The sequence below is a fragment of the Danio rerio genome, chromosome 12 (genome assembly GCF_049306965.1).
Source record: "Danio rerio strain Tuebingen ecotype United States chromosome 12, GRCz12tu, whole genome shotgun sequence".
In the NCBI taxonomy this organism is placed as follows: domain Eukaryota; kingdom Metazoa; phylum Chordata; class Actinopteri; order Cypriniformes; family Danionidae; genus Danio; species Danio rerio.
The window spans coordinates 18,913,447-18,933,586 of record NC_133187.1 but is presented as its reverse complement, the minus strand read 5'-3'; the positions used below and the strand labels follow the sequence as shown (position 1 = coordinate 18,933,586).

Genomic DNA, 20,140 nt, shown 5'->3' with positions numbered 1-20,140 from the left:
TGCTCCTATAACATCTCTCTCTTTTAAACCTTGTTGGCTCCTTTTTGGCTGACTGAGCATGCTGAATCAACATTGTCCAGCTGTTGAAACAGATCTCTTTGATTGGCTGTTCAGATAAGTGGTCCAGTACACAAGAAGACAAAAACAATTGACTTATATAAAAAAAAAAAAAAAAAAAAAAAACGAATAGTGTACATACAAAAAAGTTTGAGATTGAGTTGATCATTTGAAATTTTTTTTAGGTGAATATTCATTTGTGATCCAGATGATGCAAGATGACACAAAAGGAAGTTTTTTTGGCCCCCCTATACCTTCATCCTGATGTTAATGTGCATCTCTCAGAATATGTAACTACAAATCACAACCACGCGTATCGCAAGCTCTGTGATTGGTCGGCTTGGTAGCGCTGATAAGTGTGGATGGTGGCAAGAACCCCGTTAGAGCGACTGTTCACAAGTTTCGAGTCCCGTGAAGTACCTCTAGATTAGTGTTTACCTTATGAGTAAAAGTGTTTCACATCTGCCGGTCCCCACCTCTGAATGAGCGAGTTCTAGTTACTTGTACATTAAGGTAGCGTTAAAAAAAAACACCAGTAAAGAAACCTGAGGAAAATAAAACATAAAACAGTCATTGCAGAGCAGGGCTTAATTTGTGCCAGAACAAGCCGGATCTGGCACCTCTGAGATCTGGTCCTGGACCTAATTTTACCAATCTCCCACCTCACACACACCCCTGCCCCGCCCTGCTCTTCACTTTTTTACACGACTCCCCAACCTTCTTTACTTTCGTCCGCGACAACACCCCTCGCCGCTCTTCAGTTTTGTCCATGACACCTCTCCCTCTTGTGGTGACTTGCCAGATCCGTTACCCTGATCTGTCTGGGACCTTGCAATTTACAAATTAAGCATTGTTGTAGAGCAACACAAACAGCATGCAGAAGTATAAATGCATGGCAACACACAAGGTCGCTGACGTGGGTCATGGTGATCACTCAATGCAGAAGTATAAACTAGTCTACAAGTCTTCAAACCTGAGGTTCCAGTCTTCTGAATGTGGTCGCACTACAGATGCACCACTCTGTGCCGCAGTACGGTGCGCATATGAAAGTTTGAAGTAGCATTCGCCAGACGCGTGCATTCGCATGTTAATTAAAATGACACAGATGGTGCTCTGTGGCGCGTCAGAAATATGAACAGTATCTTGAGTGGTAGATGGGCATTACAGACAGCTGCCGACTTGCAGCGCCGATGTGTGTAACCTGATAGAAATCTGTTTAGAGTTCTAAAATGCATGGCACTGTGGTGTGGCTCATCCGGTGTGCGACCTGCTTAACTGATAATGGGTAAAACTTTGAGGGATTATCACATCGAGCAACGGGTAATTTTTTTCCTTTTGTGTCTATGACGCATGAAAAAGACTCCCATACATCAAACTTGCCTGATGTTGATTTTCATGAAAGTAAATTGACCGTTTTCTAAAGCTAGCTGAACGTCCTTCAAGGATAGTGCATCTTCACTTTGCTCTGCCATCGTAAAGCCTGCTCTGAGGACCGCTATGCAGATGATGCGCACACAGACTGTAGATAAAAAGCACGAGCAGAAAGCACTGGTCATGTGTTCCTCACGTGTAACAGTTGCTCAATACAAATAAGGAAATCACAGATAAATTCATTCGAAATAATGGCAGGACTCGTGTGCGCTATATTGTTAGATGTCCCGCTCTCAATTAAATTATGAGTGAAATGACGAGTTACTGACAGTGTTTTTTTTTTTTTTTTTACATTAATTTCAAATAATACAAACCTAATAATGCATATTTAGAATCAGACCTCTACTTTATTCCTTCAACGTTCTTATTCTGGACTCTTCAAAGAGATTAGGCCATGAAGATGAGCCTTTCAGAATGGAACGCACCCATAGATTACTGCCAACTGCTCATATAACAATTATTTCCTCATGCAGGCACATTTTCTCAAAAGCACGTGTTAAATGGCCGTTGGCTGAGGTCTTTCAGTGTGTTCAAACACAACCTTTTGCTTCGTAATCACTCCTTTAATTAGTGAGTCAAAGTTTTTATAGACTCAAACCACAAACACTTAGGATCAGTATTAGCCCTTGAAATCACACACATTCACAACAGAATATGTCTCTCTACTGCCTTATATGTCTTGTTAGATGACATGAAAGAAATTATGCTCAAACATGTTGGGTGTGTGTGTGTGCTCACTGACGCGTGCTCACTTGCATGGGTGGAATTCTGAGCAAAGGTTACCATAATTAGCCATTTTGTCACTCACACAACTGGATATCCTCCGATTAAATGGAGATATTCTTAAGGTAAAAATAAATGTGTGTGCCTACCACTATGTGAATTATGTCATAACAAGTCTCAGAGCGATTTAATATGGTAATAAATATCTATATAGCAATGTTGATATATTTAATTTTGACGGCATAGATCTGCTATGCTGCTGCTGCTTTAATTATTGGTGCAGAGAAAGTACAGAGACTTGCTACTGCTAATATATTCACAAACATGCTGTAAGAGAATATAACACACTCCTGCTGCAAACATGACATACATGTAGCCCCATAGCAGATCTATACAGGTGGAGCTGGGGTGGAGGAGGAGGAGGTGGAGTGCAAACAACACTGAGGTATTTAATCCTTGCGTTGTCTTAATATTATGTAAGTATGTGGAGAGGTAAGCATGATTGAACACCCAATAAAGGCGGAGAGCATGCTCAGGGCCCGGCGGCTAATCAGCAGGCCAATCTGAAATAATTATAAACACCTGTTTATTCTAGTGATTGGGCTGGAGAGACACCCGTCTTAAGGAGAACGGGAGGAACAGTCGGGAGAGAAAGCCTATGCAACCTATGCAGTGGGAGCTGTCAATACCAAATTTAAAGCAAATAAAAATTGTCACTTACCTCAACGCCGACCCTGTCTTCTTCTTCCCACACAAAGAACCTTGTTACATACCATTTGTACTGTTCTGTCTACAGGTCAAAAATTTAATTTCATTCCTCAAATCAATTATTCATGAAGAAACAATCTGAAAAAGTCTATGTCTAGGTTTTGTTCTCATCAGTGTGTAGTATTTCATCAATGTTTAATCAGTAGGCACCACTTGTTTATGACTAAAGGGTATATTTTCTAAAGCTAAAAGTATCTGCAAAAGTTTTAAAAGTTTTTAGCAAGACAGTATTCAGAAAAATTGTAGCAGCAGATTCTTATTGTGTGTGTGTGTGTGTGTGTGTGTGTGTTTGGAGTGTACATGTTTGTGCCAGTAGTTTTTGTGGTGTAAAATGGTTTTATAGCTGGTGGGTCAAGTTTGACTAGTTGTAAAAGTTGCAATCAAAACGTGTACAGCCTTCATTAAAGGGCACCTATAATGAAAAGCTTTTGTAAGTTGTTTGGACAGAACTCTGTGTATGTATAGTGGCTTCACTGCCATATTGGAGTATTATAAACCCAACAAGTCTCGACAACACTTTATGTCCTATTTAAGTATTAATGGACTGTCTGCTTAATATCTGTTGATACGGCTCCTTAAGCGGACATTTAACTGACTATAAGAAACTTTGCAAGTACATGTGAATTTACACTAACAGTCTACTTATAATCTAATAAGAATAAGTTGGCATGTAAATGTAATGTAACTTAAATTCAACCATCGGACCATCAAAATAAAGTGTGATCCAAGTCTCTTTTTGAAAATTTAGTTCAAAAAGACGGTAAAATAGGACCCAAATCCCAGTGATTTTGAGGCCCACCGCATCCTGACATAGGAGTGTGGCTTTCCCCACCCACCGAATTGATTGACAGGTGCCATGTTTCTATAATAACATGTATACACATGTCCACAGCTTTTTTTTTGCAAAGAAACTGGGTTTAAATTATTTGTAACAAGTCTCTGTGATTTTATTATTCATTAAGTTTTATCAGTTTAAAAAAGAGAGCATGTTTGTAATAAAGAGAGTAAAACTGTTACCGAAGTCTTAACCACTATAATCACCACGGCTGCATGGTGTCAGTAAATTGTAATGTGTTCTGCAAATGGCATTTGCGTGAGACACATCATCTCCGAAAGATTTGAATAAATTCCACAAAAATTACATGAAATAAACTTGTTATTTTTGACTAATGAGCTGGATTACTGCATCATCCATGTCTGTCTCTGTCACTGACTACTGTTTATCTGATGTAATACATGATGAGAAGCAGACATGCACGTGGGAGTCGTGGGCAGGGAGAAGCTGCTCTTTTGCATTTTATTTTATTTTATTTTATTTTTTTCTAAAATTGGTTATTTTAGAAAAAGACACTAAACTTCAAGATAAAAAGAAGTTTATTTCTGGTGTTGAAATGATGCATGAGTCATGTTTGACCCGTAAGTCAAAGAGCTGGTTAAATGTTAAGAAGCAAGCTCATTGGTTGCTGAAGTAACAATAACTCCTGTGCCATGAAGTTAATGATGTAGTAGAAGATTAGATCAGATATGACCTGTGTAAAGCCTGGCTTATACTTCTGCGTCAAGTACTCGGCGTGACCCACCGCTCATGCCTTGTGCGTAGCCGTGCATTTATAATTCTGCGTGGTTGTGTTGCTCTGCAATATCACTTCCAACGCTTTTTCTGAACTTTACCTTAACGTACGAGTGGCTTAAACTCGCTCATTTTCAGGTGTAAACTGACTGACATGCAGCAACTTTAGTCATAAGGTAAACACGAAACAAAACTTTCCATCTGGAGCTCCTTTATGGGACTCCACACAAGGGAACACTCACTCCAACGAGTTTGTGTGGCTCTTGGTCCCGCCCAGACTCGTCAACGCAGAAGTATAAGTCAGCCTTAAAGCCTCGGTCCCTCTCACACTCGTCAGCACTACCAAGCTGACCAATCACAGAGCTTGTGCTAAGCGTCGTTGTGACGTGTAGTTAAATTTTTTGAGAGGTGCGCGTCAGCGACGGCCTCGGCAAGATTTGCGCCTACGCGCTGGCTGCACCGCAGCATATGCGTGCGCTTGGTGCAGAAGTATAATAAATCAGTCTTAAGTGTCCAATAGTGTTTCATGACAGAACTTTGTATTTTTTGCAATATCACATCAAAATCTGCAGACTAGCTCTAGTTTTGGCAAACTGCACCATCTGCTTTTAACTGTTAAGCCAGACAGAATTCAGTCCTAAAGTCCAGCTTCTAGCTAAGGGTAGTTTGCTGCCATGTTAGTGAACTAGTCCCTACTAGATCAGTAGAGAGATTTTGTGTAGTCTGACTGCTGAGAAAGTATTGCTGTCGGGCTGGTGAGGAGAAGCAGGAGAGCGAGATGAGGGGCTGATGACGTCAGTGCCCATTACCCATGGCACCACCCCTCTAATTAAACAAGCCTGCACTCCCTAGCGATGTGAGAGAGGGAGAAGAGTCTAAACATCCCTATCTCCTGTCTGCCTCTCTCTCTCACACACAGGATCCTCATATCCCTAAACCCAGGCACTATCTCCTTTCATTTCCTCCCAGAAAACATCTCTCCCTCTAACCAAATATGAAGGGGAATAAATCTTATTAGTGATGCCCTTGAATCCAGCTACAAATGTCTTCCCATTCTCAGAGTGAGCGAGGGCCTAAGCGCTTCTGATATGATGCCAGGGCTTTTCATCCGGCTCTATGGGTCTACCTAAAGAGGACACACATGACCACCATTCATCTGCCACAGAGAGGGGGATGGGATTGTGTATGATGCCGAGGAGGATTGTATGTGTGTCTGTGTCAATTGGGTAGGGATTAGCCCACCACTATCTAGTCAAGCTCTGGTGCCATCTGCCAGTGACTTTGCAAAAATGCAAATCAGATACCCAGCATGCACAGCAGCCACACTCCATCAGAATAGCCTACGAAAATAGGTCAGTGGAGCTATGATCCTTGCGTCTGCGGCAACATGCTCCGCGGCTTTACGGCGTGTGGGTTTAGAAAAGGAGGGGGGACTGATGAACAATCAGGGGGGAAGTGAACCAGTCTGGAGGGACCCTCGTGAGCACGCGAAATGTCACCAGGGATGAAGAAAGAGGATAAAAGAAAAAAAAGGGAGCTAGAAGATTTCAGACAGGGATGAAAGTAAGAAGTGAAAGGAGTCGGGGGAACATCTGAAATGAGCCTTGGCAGGGAAACAAAGACATTGCCTGACTGTGTCTTCTACCAGTGAGCAATCGCCGGCTCGCCATCATCTCCGATGCTATGCCATGTGTCTGTCAGGACAGCCATCCTCAAATCAACCCGAATCAAATCAATAACAATTTCAGCCCTGCGATGGAGTGCTCAACCATAGCCCATTCTTTTTTATCGACTGCTAAAAAAAGATCAAAGACTTCTAGACGGTAATGTGCGTATTAATGAAATCGAGGAGGCTGATGCAACATTGTGGCAAGGCTTTTGCAACCCAGGCAGCTGAGCTCTATTCCTTGCAGAATGACTTGTATGAATAATGTATCCATTAGAGTAAGGCCTCACTCTTTCTCTCTCACGCTCTCTGTTTCTTCATAGCAGATCAGGCTAGCGCTGCTACAGAAAGACCAAGGCGCGCTTTTATTCATATGTAATAAAGTGGAAAGGATGAGCTTTATCTGTGCATAGCCTTTGCTTTTTAGTTCCTTTGAATTCAGAACAAGCTGGCAGTGATTTGCCTTTCTGACGTGTTGCTCTTGATAGCTTCATTTCTGAAAGCGTCACATGAAATGCTTGCTGAAGCCTGGCCTTGCTGTTTGTTTAACAAGGCAGACATGGAGGGTTGCTTTACATTGAAAAATCGCAGTGGCACATGGTCACACTCTTCAAAGCAGGACACAAATAAAAGACATTTAGGAAATCCATCAATGAAAATCCGAGACTAAAACATAGAAAGAGTTGTAGGATGTATAAGGAAAGGAAAATCAAAGAAATCTGATGTAAAATTAATTATTACATTCTCCACTGGATCCAGGTCACTACTCAAATAAGTACATTCATGAACATGTATTTGCTATCTTTATTAAACCATTCTGAAGGACATCAAGATATATTATCAGGCTTGGCACAAAACTAATGGAGTTCTTGTAGCTAGAGGGCTGTCATTAAAGCAAAAGTGCTAATTATCAGTACTCAGCAAGCATTTATTGCTTTTAAAAGATATCTAATAGATGTCTAATTAACATCTAAACATAGTCGTCTTGGCAAAAACAATGCTAAATTTGGGCTGTCAGTGAAAATCTAATAGACGTCTAAGAATAGGCCAAAACTATACTAGCTCATTCTGAAAACGTGTTCCTGTGGACGATTCTGGAGACTGTGAAATATGTCCCGTGAGGTACGTATATTTCCAGTTTTTGTTTTCACAAATACTCAAGAGGCCGATGTGTGTGCTTTTTCGCATCTTAAATGTCTCTCGCGAGTGCTGTTTGCGAGGCGCTGTTCTCGCCTAAACCCACCAGAGGCGACTGTTGACCGACTGAATGACTGAATAATTGAATAGCTGTCTAGCCGACCAGCCAATCGAACGACCCACCCACCCTCCTCCTTCTCTAATAAATAACCAAATAAACTCTTATTTCTCATCTCGCGCGCACTGACCTGCTTTTACAACATTGGAATACATCACATCCGGTCGGCCGGTCGCATGCGGTCTAGTCGCAGGAGTTCAAATATTTCAACTGATCTGCAGCTTTAGACCCTGTTTACACTAATACGTTTTAGTTTTAAAATGACGTTTTAGATCCACGTCCACAATGCCCCAGAACCCCACCCCCCCCCCCTCTTTCACTTTTATCAGCGATCTCCAATCGCCCAACACCAATAACCCCCCACCCCCCAAACTCTTCACTTTCAGCGTGTCAGAGGGCCCGTATGGAAGGTAAATCCTGCCAATTTTAAATAAATCAAATAAACATTGGAAATGAAAATGAAAATCAGAATAACAATTTCATTTTAAAACACTGTTCACAAAATATCTGCCAAATTTGAAAACGAAATGAAATTTCACTTTAAATTTCATTTTCACTTTGACAACACATCGTCCCTGTCAAATTGATAATTAAAATGAAGTTGCCAATTTAACATTTCATTTTCACTGCATTTCCACGTCAAGACTGCCAATATTAAAATAAAAAGCTAAACTGAAAAATAAAATGCAAACACAATTTTTACAAAGCGTGTTATTAATGTTCACGCTATAATAGTGACACAATTCAAATGAAAATGTAAATTTAAGCTTTCCTTTTATTGACACTTTTTCATTTAAGTTTTCATTTTCAACTTAAAGCTGTATGCAAAGCCTATGCTAATCAGTGGGAGGGGCGTATTCAAGTGACGTTGAGCGCTTTCACACACAGAGCCCGAGGGCAGAAGCACGGTTTTTATGGATCATGGATGGGACAGTGTGAGTTACTAGTGTAAATACAGTATAACAGGTAAAATGGCAAAAACTGTTAGTCAGCTTTTACGTGAAGCACAGGGGACACAGGAGAACCAAACGTCAAACTTCCGTCCCGCAGCAGGAGTCGCAGGCTTCCTCGGTGGGCAGAGAAACTGCAGCGTAAGTGCGGTAGGCTTTGTGATGAAGTTGTATAGTGTACTGTATTAGGTCTTGTGACGTTAACAACTTGTTAGTATTAAATCTTTGAAAGACAGCTAAATCAGCTCGGTAAGGTTGGTTTTAGGTTTCATAATCGCCAGGCATACATGCACGCAGTGTTAGGGATCATCTCCAAATTACATCGGCAGGATTTACCTTCCATAGGCCCGTGGCGGCCAGCGGCACCCCTGTCTGCAGCCACTACTCCGTTTTCAGATGTCTCTGTTTTCCCCCAACCACATTAAACAGAGCAGCAATGTGGCCTCTTTGGCATTTGCAAAATGCTCTGTTTTCGTGGCTTGAAAACTACATGGTAGTTTGGACGGAAGGTGTATCCGTAGAAAACGTATGTGTTTTAAAATGAAAATGTATTCATATACATCTGGGCCTTATTTAACTTCTTGCAAAAGGGGGAATAATAGGTCTCCTTTTAGGGGGACACACTCAAAGCGAAGCATAGCATCACTTCGTCCAACACATTGTTTCACTGGATGTGGGTCTTTTCCATGTTTGCTGATGAGTTGAACTGTGAAAAGTGAATGTGAGGGGTACCTATAAATACCTATAAATCTAAATGTGCTAAATGTGGTGTGGCTTAGCAGTGCACTTTACATCTACTGCACAACCCCCTTCAGAAAACAAAAACACACAAGTCACGGGCTGCATGATAAGTGAAGACCCTCAGCCATCCATCTTCAGATGATTTGTTGACTCCGCATTGGTGATATAGTGCAGTGCATCTCAAGAGGGAAGTACTATAATCCTGGTAAGGGTAATATTAGTCGTGAATAGAGGAGTTTAGAGTGGGGGTGTCACTGATAAAGGAAGAGGTCAAGAAAAAGATTGAGGCAGGCCCAGCTGTGCATAAGGCTCCAGGCCCACCCGGCCGTAATTACGACTGGATTACGAGCGACTCTCTCCAGACTGGCTGCCAAACATTTTGTCCCAGATTATGGCCCAGATGCAGTAGCTCTAAGCTGCACAAGTCGGTCAATGGCTGCTCTCGCTCCTCTAAGCTGAATTATTGCACACAGAGCAGTAGGGGGTGGCAGCCAAGCCGGGCCAACTTTACCCCCCACCTCCTCACTCTTGCACTCAACCACCAAATGCAAGATGGGTTACATTTGCACAAATTATCTCAGAGCTCTTCTGAGCTTAGAGCTAACACACATTAGCACAAGAGTGCTTGATGCTTTTTTTGGTGCTTCTTTATTAACATCAATATTGTAGATTATCATGAAACTTAATTCTACCTCAGAATAAAAAATATATAATGGCAATTTCAGTCTTATATTTACTAACTCGAATTCATATCTGCAGACTTTAGTTAAAGTCAGAATTATTAGCCCCCCTTTAAATTTTTTTAAATGTTTCCCAAGTGATGTTTAACAGAGCAAGGAAAATTTCACAGTGTGTGTGATATATATTTTTTTCTTCTGGAGAAAGTCTACTTTGTTTTTATTTCAACTAGAATAAAGGCAGTTAAAAAAAAAAAAAAACATTTTAAAGTTAAAATGATTATTCCCTTTAAGCTATATTTTGTTTTTGATAGTCTACAGAACAAACCATCATTATACAATAACTTGCCTAATTACCCTAACCTGCCTAGTTAACATTATTAATCTAGTTAAGCCTTTAAATGTCACTTTAAGCTGTATAAAATATGTATGTCTTGAAAAATATCTAGTCAAATATTATTTGCTGTCATCATGGCAAAGATAAAATAAATCATTTATTAGAAATGAGTTATTAAAACTATAATGTTTAGATATGTGTTTAACAATCTGCACTCCGTTAAACAGAAATTGGGGAAAAAATATACAGGAGCAGTAATAATTCAGGGAGTTTAATAATTCTAACTCGAACTATATAGCTACACCTTGATTTTTCAGTTTTTCCTAACAATTTTTTTTAGCTCTAATTTCTTTTATATCTTTCCTGTATTTTATTACTTTATTTCTTCGCGCTTATCCTTAAATACACTTTCAAGTTATAAATTTTAGGTGTTCTGTATAAGCATTTCTAAGTTTTAAATAACTTTGTTCTCAATGGAATACTCAAGATGACCCTGCAATGTTAAAAAGGAATATTTATGTAAGCATTTTAATACATACAAAAATAATGTAAAATTTGTTTAATTAAAAAAAAATGAATATGTCATAAGAATTTGTTAAATTATTAATTACTAAAACTATATTGAGTGGCCCTAACCCTTTTGTGCTGTTGGGGATGTTTTCATTTACTCTGGGGAGATTTTAAGTCTTAATTTGGCCACAACTCCTTCTGTGTTTCAGCTAGCAAGCAGAAAATCTTATTTTGACACATTCATTCATTTATTTTGTTTTCGGCTTAGTCCTTTTATTAATCTGGGGTCGCCACAGCGGAATGAGCTGCCAACTTATTCAGCACGTTTTACGTAGCAGATGCCCTTCCAGCTGCAACCCATCACTAAGAAACATCCATAAACATCCATTCACACACATACACTATGGCCAATTTAGCTTAGCCAATTACCTATATCACATGTTTTTTTGGACTTGTGTGAAAATGGTGCAGATAAATATATTTTTTTACATTTTCTTGCACAAATCTGTAATCAACCTCAGTCCTATTTAAACCTAATAAATTGCTTAGAAAATTACAGAATTTTAACTCTTTAGTTGCCAAATTCATCATTTAATTTACTGATTTGCAGAAAAAAACACACAAAAGGACGTTTTTTTTAATATAAAAAGTAATTGTGGACTGGATTTTTAAAAACCTTTTATCAAAGTCTTGGACATGTGAATTAACATTACCTTGCATTGTTTTTGATCGATTTTAATTTATTCTTCCTAATTTACTGTTTGTGGCTATTTTTCCCCATTGACTTCCATTATAACCACATTTTTGATTACCAAACCATGACACCATATGATCATGCATTTTTAATTGTTGGTTGTTTTCCCTGTTGGGAAGAGACCAAATATGTAATTTTACTATTATTAGTTGGCACCATAAACCCTTTTGACAGGCCTGTGCAAAAAAAAAACTTAGTATCTGGATTTTATATAGAGTATACCTGCAAATTAAAGTGTTTGTCTGTGAGTGTGTGAGAGTGACCTTTGCGCACTTACCTTGATGTGTCTGAGAAAAACAAAATATACATTTCAGCTCTCAGAATTACATGGAGTAAATAAAAACAAGGACTGTGTACTTATGCACCATCAAATGGGGTTATAATAGAAGTCAACAGCCACCAACAGTAGATTAAGGAGACAAAATGAAAATAGAACAACGCATCAAAGTCAATGTTCACAAGACTGTGGTAAAAGGTAAAAAAAAAATCCAGTCCACAATTACTTTTTATACTAAAAATACCTATTTTTGTGTTTGTTTTCACCAAATCAGAGACATTATTAGTGAACTTGGCAATTAAAGAGTTAAAATCTTTTTTTATTATTATTCTTTTAAAACATTTAGTAGTTTTGATCAGACGTGAGGTTTTTACAGCAGTTTATTTCAGTAGATGTTTTCATCTCTAACATAACAAAAGGGTAGTGAATATGAACAGTGCACAAGGGTTAATAAAATTGCACTTACACTTAGATAAATCATTTGTATGATTGATTAAATACCTGTATGTATTTACATATGTGATTAATTTCTGTTCAGATTGCATTTTTAATTATACTGTTAACCATTCCTTACACCCTGACACATCACTAAACCTACCCATACCACCAAACCTAACCCTGACCGGTATCCCACCTCAAGAGCACCAGAAGTGTTCTGCAATACATTACGGACACAGTAAGTACACTGTATTTATTTCTTACATACTAGCACATTCTAGTTAACGGCATCGAATATGAAGGTCATTAGCAAATTTCTGAATAATTTTAACTGTACACCGAAGAGCGTCAAAGAAGCTAGAAGTCATTCATTTTCATTGGGAGCCGGCGGCGATAAGCGGCAAGGAGCAGTGCCGTGTGTCTTCACCAGTGTGGGACTTGAAATAAAGTCAACTTTATGGTAATGAGCTATGACGTGGTTCGTCGGCAAGAAATCAGAATGTAGAAGTCCACCACTTGAGAGGAGTTCAGAGAACACTGTCCTGTGAACTTTGGTTATGACCACAGTTGTTCCCAGGGTTTGATTATTGCAGTCGTCGGATTTCCAATTATTTACAATGTTTTCTTACAGAAACATACATTTAAAAAGTTACTGGTGAATTAATGTTATATATATATATATATATATATATATATATATATATATATATATATATATATATATATATAATTTTTAAAAAATTCTTTTACTTCTTTAATCTCATGCAACAATAAAAAACAGTATTGCTGCTTCGAAATATTTCAGACATATGGACACATTAGATAATTAAGTGGCGCAAAGCAACACCACATGCAACTTGTTCTTACATTGTTAAATGAATTTGATAAAAAAAAAAGTGCACAACATTTTCACGCTAGAAAGCATGTTTGATTCTGGAAAGTAACTGATATGATCTGCTGCAACGGCCCCTTTAAATACGAGATCGATGTAGCGAATTTTGATGCTCTCGCCGCTGGAGCTGAAGGCAGACAGTGTTGTTGCCAGGGCAGCCAGAGCGACCTCTTATGCTCTCACCGCCTTTGGTGTGAATGCACAGAAACTATTTATTTGTTATTGTAAATTTAAAAACAGTTTACTTCATTAAAAATGTTAAATGGATTACAGCAAGTCACATGGCAAACACAGACCCATTCAAGCATGTATCAATAATTTTTTATTAATCTCAGACTACACAAAATATCTGCTACACATCCAGAACACCATAGCTCAAGACATTGTTAAATCCAGTTTGAGGCATCAGGCTCTGTCACAACTGAAGCTGCACAGTGCTCGGTTGTCTTTAATCCTATATAATTGGTTTTTGTTACAAAATGCGTCTGCACACCCAGACGAGACTGTGCTTTGTGCAGTACATCCATCTTCCTGCAGTGAGGGGCTTAAATCTAAATCAATGTGCCATCCTTCATAATAAAAACCAAAAATAAAGGCATACTTTTCCAACCTCCTTTCAAAGAGAAGACTTCAGAACCGCAAAGACCTTCAGGGCAGACTCGATGCAGCCGTCGAAATTGGAGTGTGTGAATCCGTCCCCCCCACACACCAGCAGAGGCTGGGAGAGCACTGTCATCTGCCCTGGGCAATCAGCCACCGATCTTGTCACCTAATTAGGGAACAACAAAATTGAGTGATTGGGGATCCAATAACTGATGCAACCTCATTTTTACTCTGATATCGAACATGGCTGTAACCCTTACTGTCCTAAAAAAAGTGAAAAGGGCTAGAGCAGTTAATGTTTGTGGGTATGCAAATGAAAACACATTGAAAGTATTGTGCTCTTTTTACTGTGTGGAACATCTCTGTGGGAGATGCACGCAAAGGTTAAATTAGCACTCACCAAGTTATAAAAAATGAGTAGAAATCGATAGTGAAGAAAGATTTTATTCCCTCCTGTGGATTTTATATTTTATTTTTCAAAAAATCATAGTGATGTTTAACAAAGAAAGGATTTTTTTCACTGTATATAACTAATTAGGTCTATATTATTAGTCCCTTAAGAAATTATATATTTTTTCAATTCGCTACAGAACAAACCCCCTTTGTCTATTAACTTGCCTAATTAACCTAACTTGCCTAGTTACACTAAGTTAACTCTTTAAATAACACTTTAAGCTGAATACTAGCGCCTTGCAAAATAACAAGAAATATAGTATGTGCTGTCATAATGTTTTTATAGATTCTAAATCATAATGAAACAATGAGAATAAGTTTCATGGCTGGTCAAAATAATTATGGTACTTCAATTTGCTTAATCCACTGATTATGTTAAAAATGTTTAGTAGGTCTGATGAAAAGTAGGTTTTAGGCCATGGATGTCAATATTGCATAACAAATGGCTAAAAAAAAAAGAATGTATAAATAAGTATAAATGCTGCAAAAATGTCTTAATAATGCAGGGTATGTTAGTTGACTGTTTTTTTTTTTCATATATTATAGAGAAAATGAACTGATTAAATACTGAAATCATGAAAAGTCATGAAAAAAGTAATGAAATGGCCTCCACAGAGTCCAGACCTGGATATTATAAAGTCACTATGGGATTATGGGCAACATGGTGGCTAAGAGGGTAGCAAAATTGTCTCACAGAAAGAAGGTTGCTGGTTCAAGCCCCGGCTGGGTCATGTGGCATTTCTGTGTGGAGTTTGCACGTTCTCCAATGTTCGCATGTGTTTCCTCCGAGTGCTCTGGTTTCCCCACAGTCTAAACACATGCGCTATTGGTGAATTGAATAAACTAATTTGGCCGTAGTGTATATGTGTGAATGCAAGAGTGTTTCCCAGTGTTGGGTGGCAGCCGGAAGGGCATCTGCTGTTTAAAACATATGCTGGATAAGTTGGTGGTTCATTCCGCTGTGGTGACCCCTGATTAATAAAGGGACTAAGCCGAAAAGAAGATGAATAAATATTGGAGACAAAATCATCTGAGCAAATACTGAAATTATGAAAAGTCAATGAAAAAAGTCATGAAATGGCCTCCACAGACTCCAGAACTGAATATTAATGAGTCAGTATGGGATTGCAATATTAGAGAAACATTATTGTAATAATAATAAAATAAATAAATATGAGCCATCTAAATTGAAAAGCGAATTTCAGAACGTTCTAAAAGAAAAACATTTTATCATTGGTTTTAATCTGAAAAAAGAATTGATGAAATTATTGCAAATTTTGTTAAAACTAAAAAAAACCCTGAAAAATCACATTTATATAAGTATTCACAGCCTTTGCCGAGAAGCTCTAAATTGAGCTCAGGTACATTCTGTTTCCACTGATCATTCTTGAGATGTTTCAGCAGCTTAATTGGTTGGTTGATTGGACATAATTTGAAAAGACATACACCTGTATATATAGGGTCCCAGGGTTGACAGTGCATGTTAAGGCACAAACCAAAATAACCCCCCCCCCCTTACAGAACGACAACCATCTGTGCAATCCACCAATCAGGCCTGTATGGTAGAGTGCCAAAAGGAATCTGAAGGACTCTCAGACCATAAGAAACTAAATTATCTTGTCTGATTAGACTAAAACTGAACTCCTTGGAGTGAATGCCAGGCATTGCGTTTGGAGTAAACCAGGCACCGCTCATCACCAGGCTAATACCATCTCTACAGTGAAGCATGGTGGTGTTTGCATCTTGCTGTGGGGATGTTTTTCAGCAGCAGGAACTGGAAGACTAGTCAGGATAGAGGGAAAGATGACCCCAGCAATGTACAGAAACATCCTGAATGAAAACCTGCTTCAGAGTGCTCTTGACCTCAGACAGGGGTGATGGTACGTCTTTCATCAGGACAATGACTAAAAGCACACTACCAAAATATCAATGGAGTGGCTTCACAACACCTCGGTGAATGTCCTTGAGTGGCCCAGCCAGAGCCCAGACCTAAATCCTATTGAATATCTCTGGAGAGATCTGAAAATGGCTGTACATCGTCGCTTCCCATCCAACCTGATTGAGCTTGAGATGTAATGCAAAGAAGAAAGGGCAAAAATTCCTAAAGCCAGGTGTCTTGAGGCTGTAATTGCTGCCAAAGGTGCATCAACAAAGTGCATCAACATGTAATTTTTCAGTTTTTTTATTTTTAATAAATTTGCAACAATTTCAAAAAATCTTTTTTCACATTTTCAATATGGGGTATTGTGCGTAGAACTTTGAGGAAATAAATTAATTGAATCCATTTTGGAATAAGGCTGTAAAAACTTGTGGAAAAGGTGAAGTGCTATGAATACTTTCTGGATGCACTGTAAATGCACCAACATACTTTGCCTATTTTCATTCAGAAATTGACAATTAATATATTAAAAATATTCAATTATGCTGAGCACTGTGTATAAAGTACAACTTCTAAAGTAAACATCTTTCAGATTCTGTAAAGAATTGTAAATGATGTTATGAACGTACTGAACCTGCTGTTATTAAAAGTGTATATAATGTTATTTCTTGAGAGCATATTCAATCAGCGAAAAGTTTACAGAAACGCTAATCTCCTGCTTATCTCTTTCCACAACAGAAATATTACAATGTCTGAATGGTGACAGTGAGGGCAAAGTCAATTGTGGTGTTTTGAATAAGCTTGAGCTCAATGATATCAACGGTTAAAATGCATGCTGGTGTGGACTTGAACTGAGTGAATGACAAGACTAAAACAGAGCACTCTTCTGAATGCTGCCTATCAGACCTGTTTGGCAACGGAATGTGGCACACAGAAAATGTAAAACTGTTGCTAATAAAAACTTTTTATATGGACAAAGTTTTCCTTTATAGGTGGCTTGTTGAATATCAGGAAAACCACATTGTGGCTTTAGGTGTCATGTCATTTTTTCAGTGACAGTGGCAAGTATTGTGGAGATACTATTTTGCCTAAAGTGCAAATAGAGTTTGAGTCATTTATAAAACACAGTGATAGATGTATGTATCATATCATATTTATTATAAATACATTCAAAGATGACTGTAGCCAGAGGCACAAAGGATTTTGAATGCAACTTCCAATACACACACGTACCACACACCCCCACACAAACACAGATACACAAACTCCTTTCTGTTATTGATAATGTATATAAATATACACATTACAAATATCATTCATTCATTCATTCATTTTCTTTTCAGCTTAGTCCCTTCATTAATTAGGGGTCACCACAGAGGAATGAACCACCAACTTATCCAGCATGTGCTATTATGCAGCGGATGCCCTTCCAGCCACAACCCAGTAGTGGGAAACATCCATACACTCTCACATGCGCATACACACTACAGCCAATTTAGCTTATTCAACTCACCTAAAGCGCATGTCTTTGAACTCTGGGGGAAACCGGAGAACCTGGAGGAAACCCACGCAAACACGGAGAGAACATCCACGCAGAAATGCCAACTGACCTAGTTGGGGCTCAAACCAGCGACCTTCTTGCTGTAAGGCGACAGTGCTACCCACTGCACCCCCATGTCACCCCATTACAAATATATACAATTCATTAATTTGTTCATTTTTTTTCGGCTTAATCTCTTTATTAATCTGGGGTCCCCACAGTAGAATGAACCGCCAACTTATCCAGCAAATGTTTTACGCAGCAGTTGCCCTTCCAGCTGAAACTAATCCTTGGGAAACACCATACACACTCATTCACACACATACACTACAGACAATTTTAGCCTACCTAATTCACCTGGAAACCAGAGCACATGCACACTCCACACAGATATGCCAACTGACCCAGCTGAGGCTCGAACCAGCAACCTTCTCGCTGTAAGGCGACAGCACTACCTACTGCGCCACTGCAATGCCCCATATACAATACAATACATACAAATATATACTGTTTAAAAAATAAAGGTAACACTTGGAGTTACATTGTGTTAGTACAAAATTATAATGTCCCAAAGTAATTATGAGGTCTTTCTTTTACAATGTTTAGAGGTGTTTTTTTTTAAACATTAATTTGTCAAAACAATCAAATACTTTTTAAGATTTATTAAGAATTTGAGATGTACGATATAAAAGTGTGAATGTCAGTTTTTTTGTTTTGTTAATGTATGTGCCAATGAATCTGTCACATATGCAGAGTGTTTCTCTGATTCAGACTACAATAAACAGCCTTTGAATCACAAAATGTTTTGTTAGACAGAGATGTTGGGAGTAGTCTAGAATTGTACAGCGCTGATGGTTTAATCCTGCAAATGCATAAAAAAAAAAAAAATCTGTATACACCTTTTGATTTTGCTTGTCAGTTTTGATTTGGAGAAACCAGAACTTACAAAAAACATCTTCTATTTAATCAATATTTTGATGATAATGTGCTTGCCAGAATATGAACAGAATCCCTATTGTTATACATCTTCCTCAAACAAACAAACAAACAAAAAAAACCTTCACCTCAAATATCCAAAAACCAGAAGCTATTTCTCAGCCTTGAACTCAATTTTAGATTAGATTAGATTCAACTTTATTGTCATTACACATGTACAAGGCAACGAAATGTAGTTTAGGTCTAAAGTAGTGCAATAGCAGCAAGTGCATGATTCAAGTTATAAAGTGTAGTTACAGAAAAATTATGGTGATATTTACAAATGGACGTACTATGAAAAACTGTATTATTTTTTTTTATACATCTAAAGAACCACCAGCCCCTATGCATGCCAAAGAACTAGATCATGACTCTGATCAAAACTGGTTCAGTCTAAAAAAAAAAAAAGAGAAACCCAAGTGCAAGTTCCTGCTTTAGTAGCTTTGTTTCCTCATAAGTGAGATTCTCACTGATGGGGGATGGAAAGGGCAGGTAATATATTTGGTTAAAATAAATGGAGTTTTTAATAACAGTGGAGGCACCTTCATTGGTTCAACCACAGCCAAATATAGACTTGATGGAAAAATGAGCAGAATTTGCATGATACTCATCGCTTCTGTGGGTTGTGGGTTCTAGAAAGCAAATGGTATGTGTGACTTGTTCATAACCCAGGTTAAAACTAGAAAAGCTAACTTTGTTGAAGCCATGTTAAGACAAAAAAAGTTCCAACATTTTAGAGCTAGTTTTTCAGTGTACACATTTGAAAGTTTTTAAAAGTTAAGGATATAAATTAAAGTATGAATACATAGTTTTCGAAAGTTTGAAAACAGACAAAAGGAAGGCAAATTAAAGGGACAGTTCACACAAACATGAAAATTTACTGACTTTTTACTCATCCTTAAATCACACAGAAGATATTTTGAAAAAAAAAAGAGCTGATTTCTGATTTCCAAAGCAAAACAAAAACAAATACTATCGAAGTCAATAGTTGACAAGAGGTTTCTGACTTTTTTCAAAATATCTTCTTTTGTCTTCAATAGAAGGAAGATCATATTGAAATAAAGTGTGAGTAAATTCAATTCAGTTTCATTTAATTCAAGTTTATTTGTATATGACTTTTCACACTAATTATTGTTTCAAAGCAGCTTCACAAAATGTGCACATTACAATCAAATGACTTAAAAAAAAAAGAGGACAGCATTTACTATCCCTTTATGTCTGAGAGCAGAATGTCTACACGATATGGCACAGAAATGTCAATCCCAAATATGTACAACAACAATCAACCCAAGCTCATTTCTGATTACAAACCCCGATATACATTTCTTCAGAGAGCAAAATACGTCCCAAGAGCTACGTTTCTTGCTGTTTTTTTTCTCCGCGAATCCACTAGAAACCACTGTGTATGCTTTTTAAGATCTCAAATTTCTCTCACGAGTGCCATTCGCGCCTGCTATTCTTACATAAATCCACAAGAGGCCGCTATTGACTAACTGACTAATGAATTAACCTATCCCCCACCTTCCCCTTTCCCTAAACCCAACCAATAGTATTATAAAAAGCATCAATTGACCCAGCCACCCCCTTTCCTAAACTTAACCACATTGTTTTGAAAAACAATCCAGAAAATGCCCCCTGATTATT

The 20,140-nt window shown here is 38.2% G+C and overlaps 1 protein-coding gene across 2 annotated transcripts in view; it reads right to left on the bottom strand.

Moving 5' to 3' along the window:
- Positions 1-13,345: 13,345 nt before the first annotated feature.
- rnls (renalase, FAD-dependent amine oxidase) overlaps positions 13,346-20,140 on the bottom strand; it is a 122,085-nt gene continuing 115,290 nt past the window's right edge. For both annotated transcript variants that reach the window (XM_005169454.5, NM_001002607.1), the window contains 1 exon segment: positions 13,346-13,815. In XM_005169454.5, coding sequence (XP_005169511.1) covers positions 13,663-13,815 — 153 coding nt within the window. In that variant the 3' untranslated portion in view covers positions 13,346-13,662.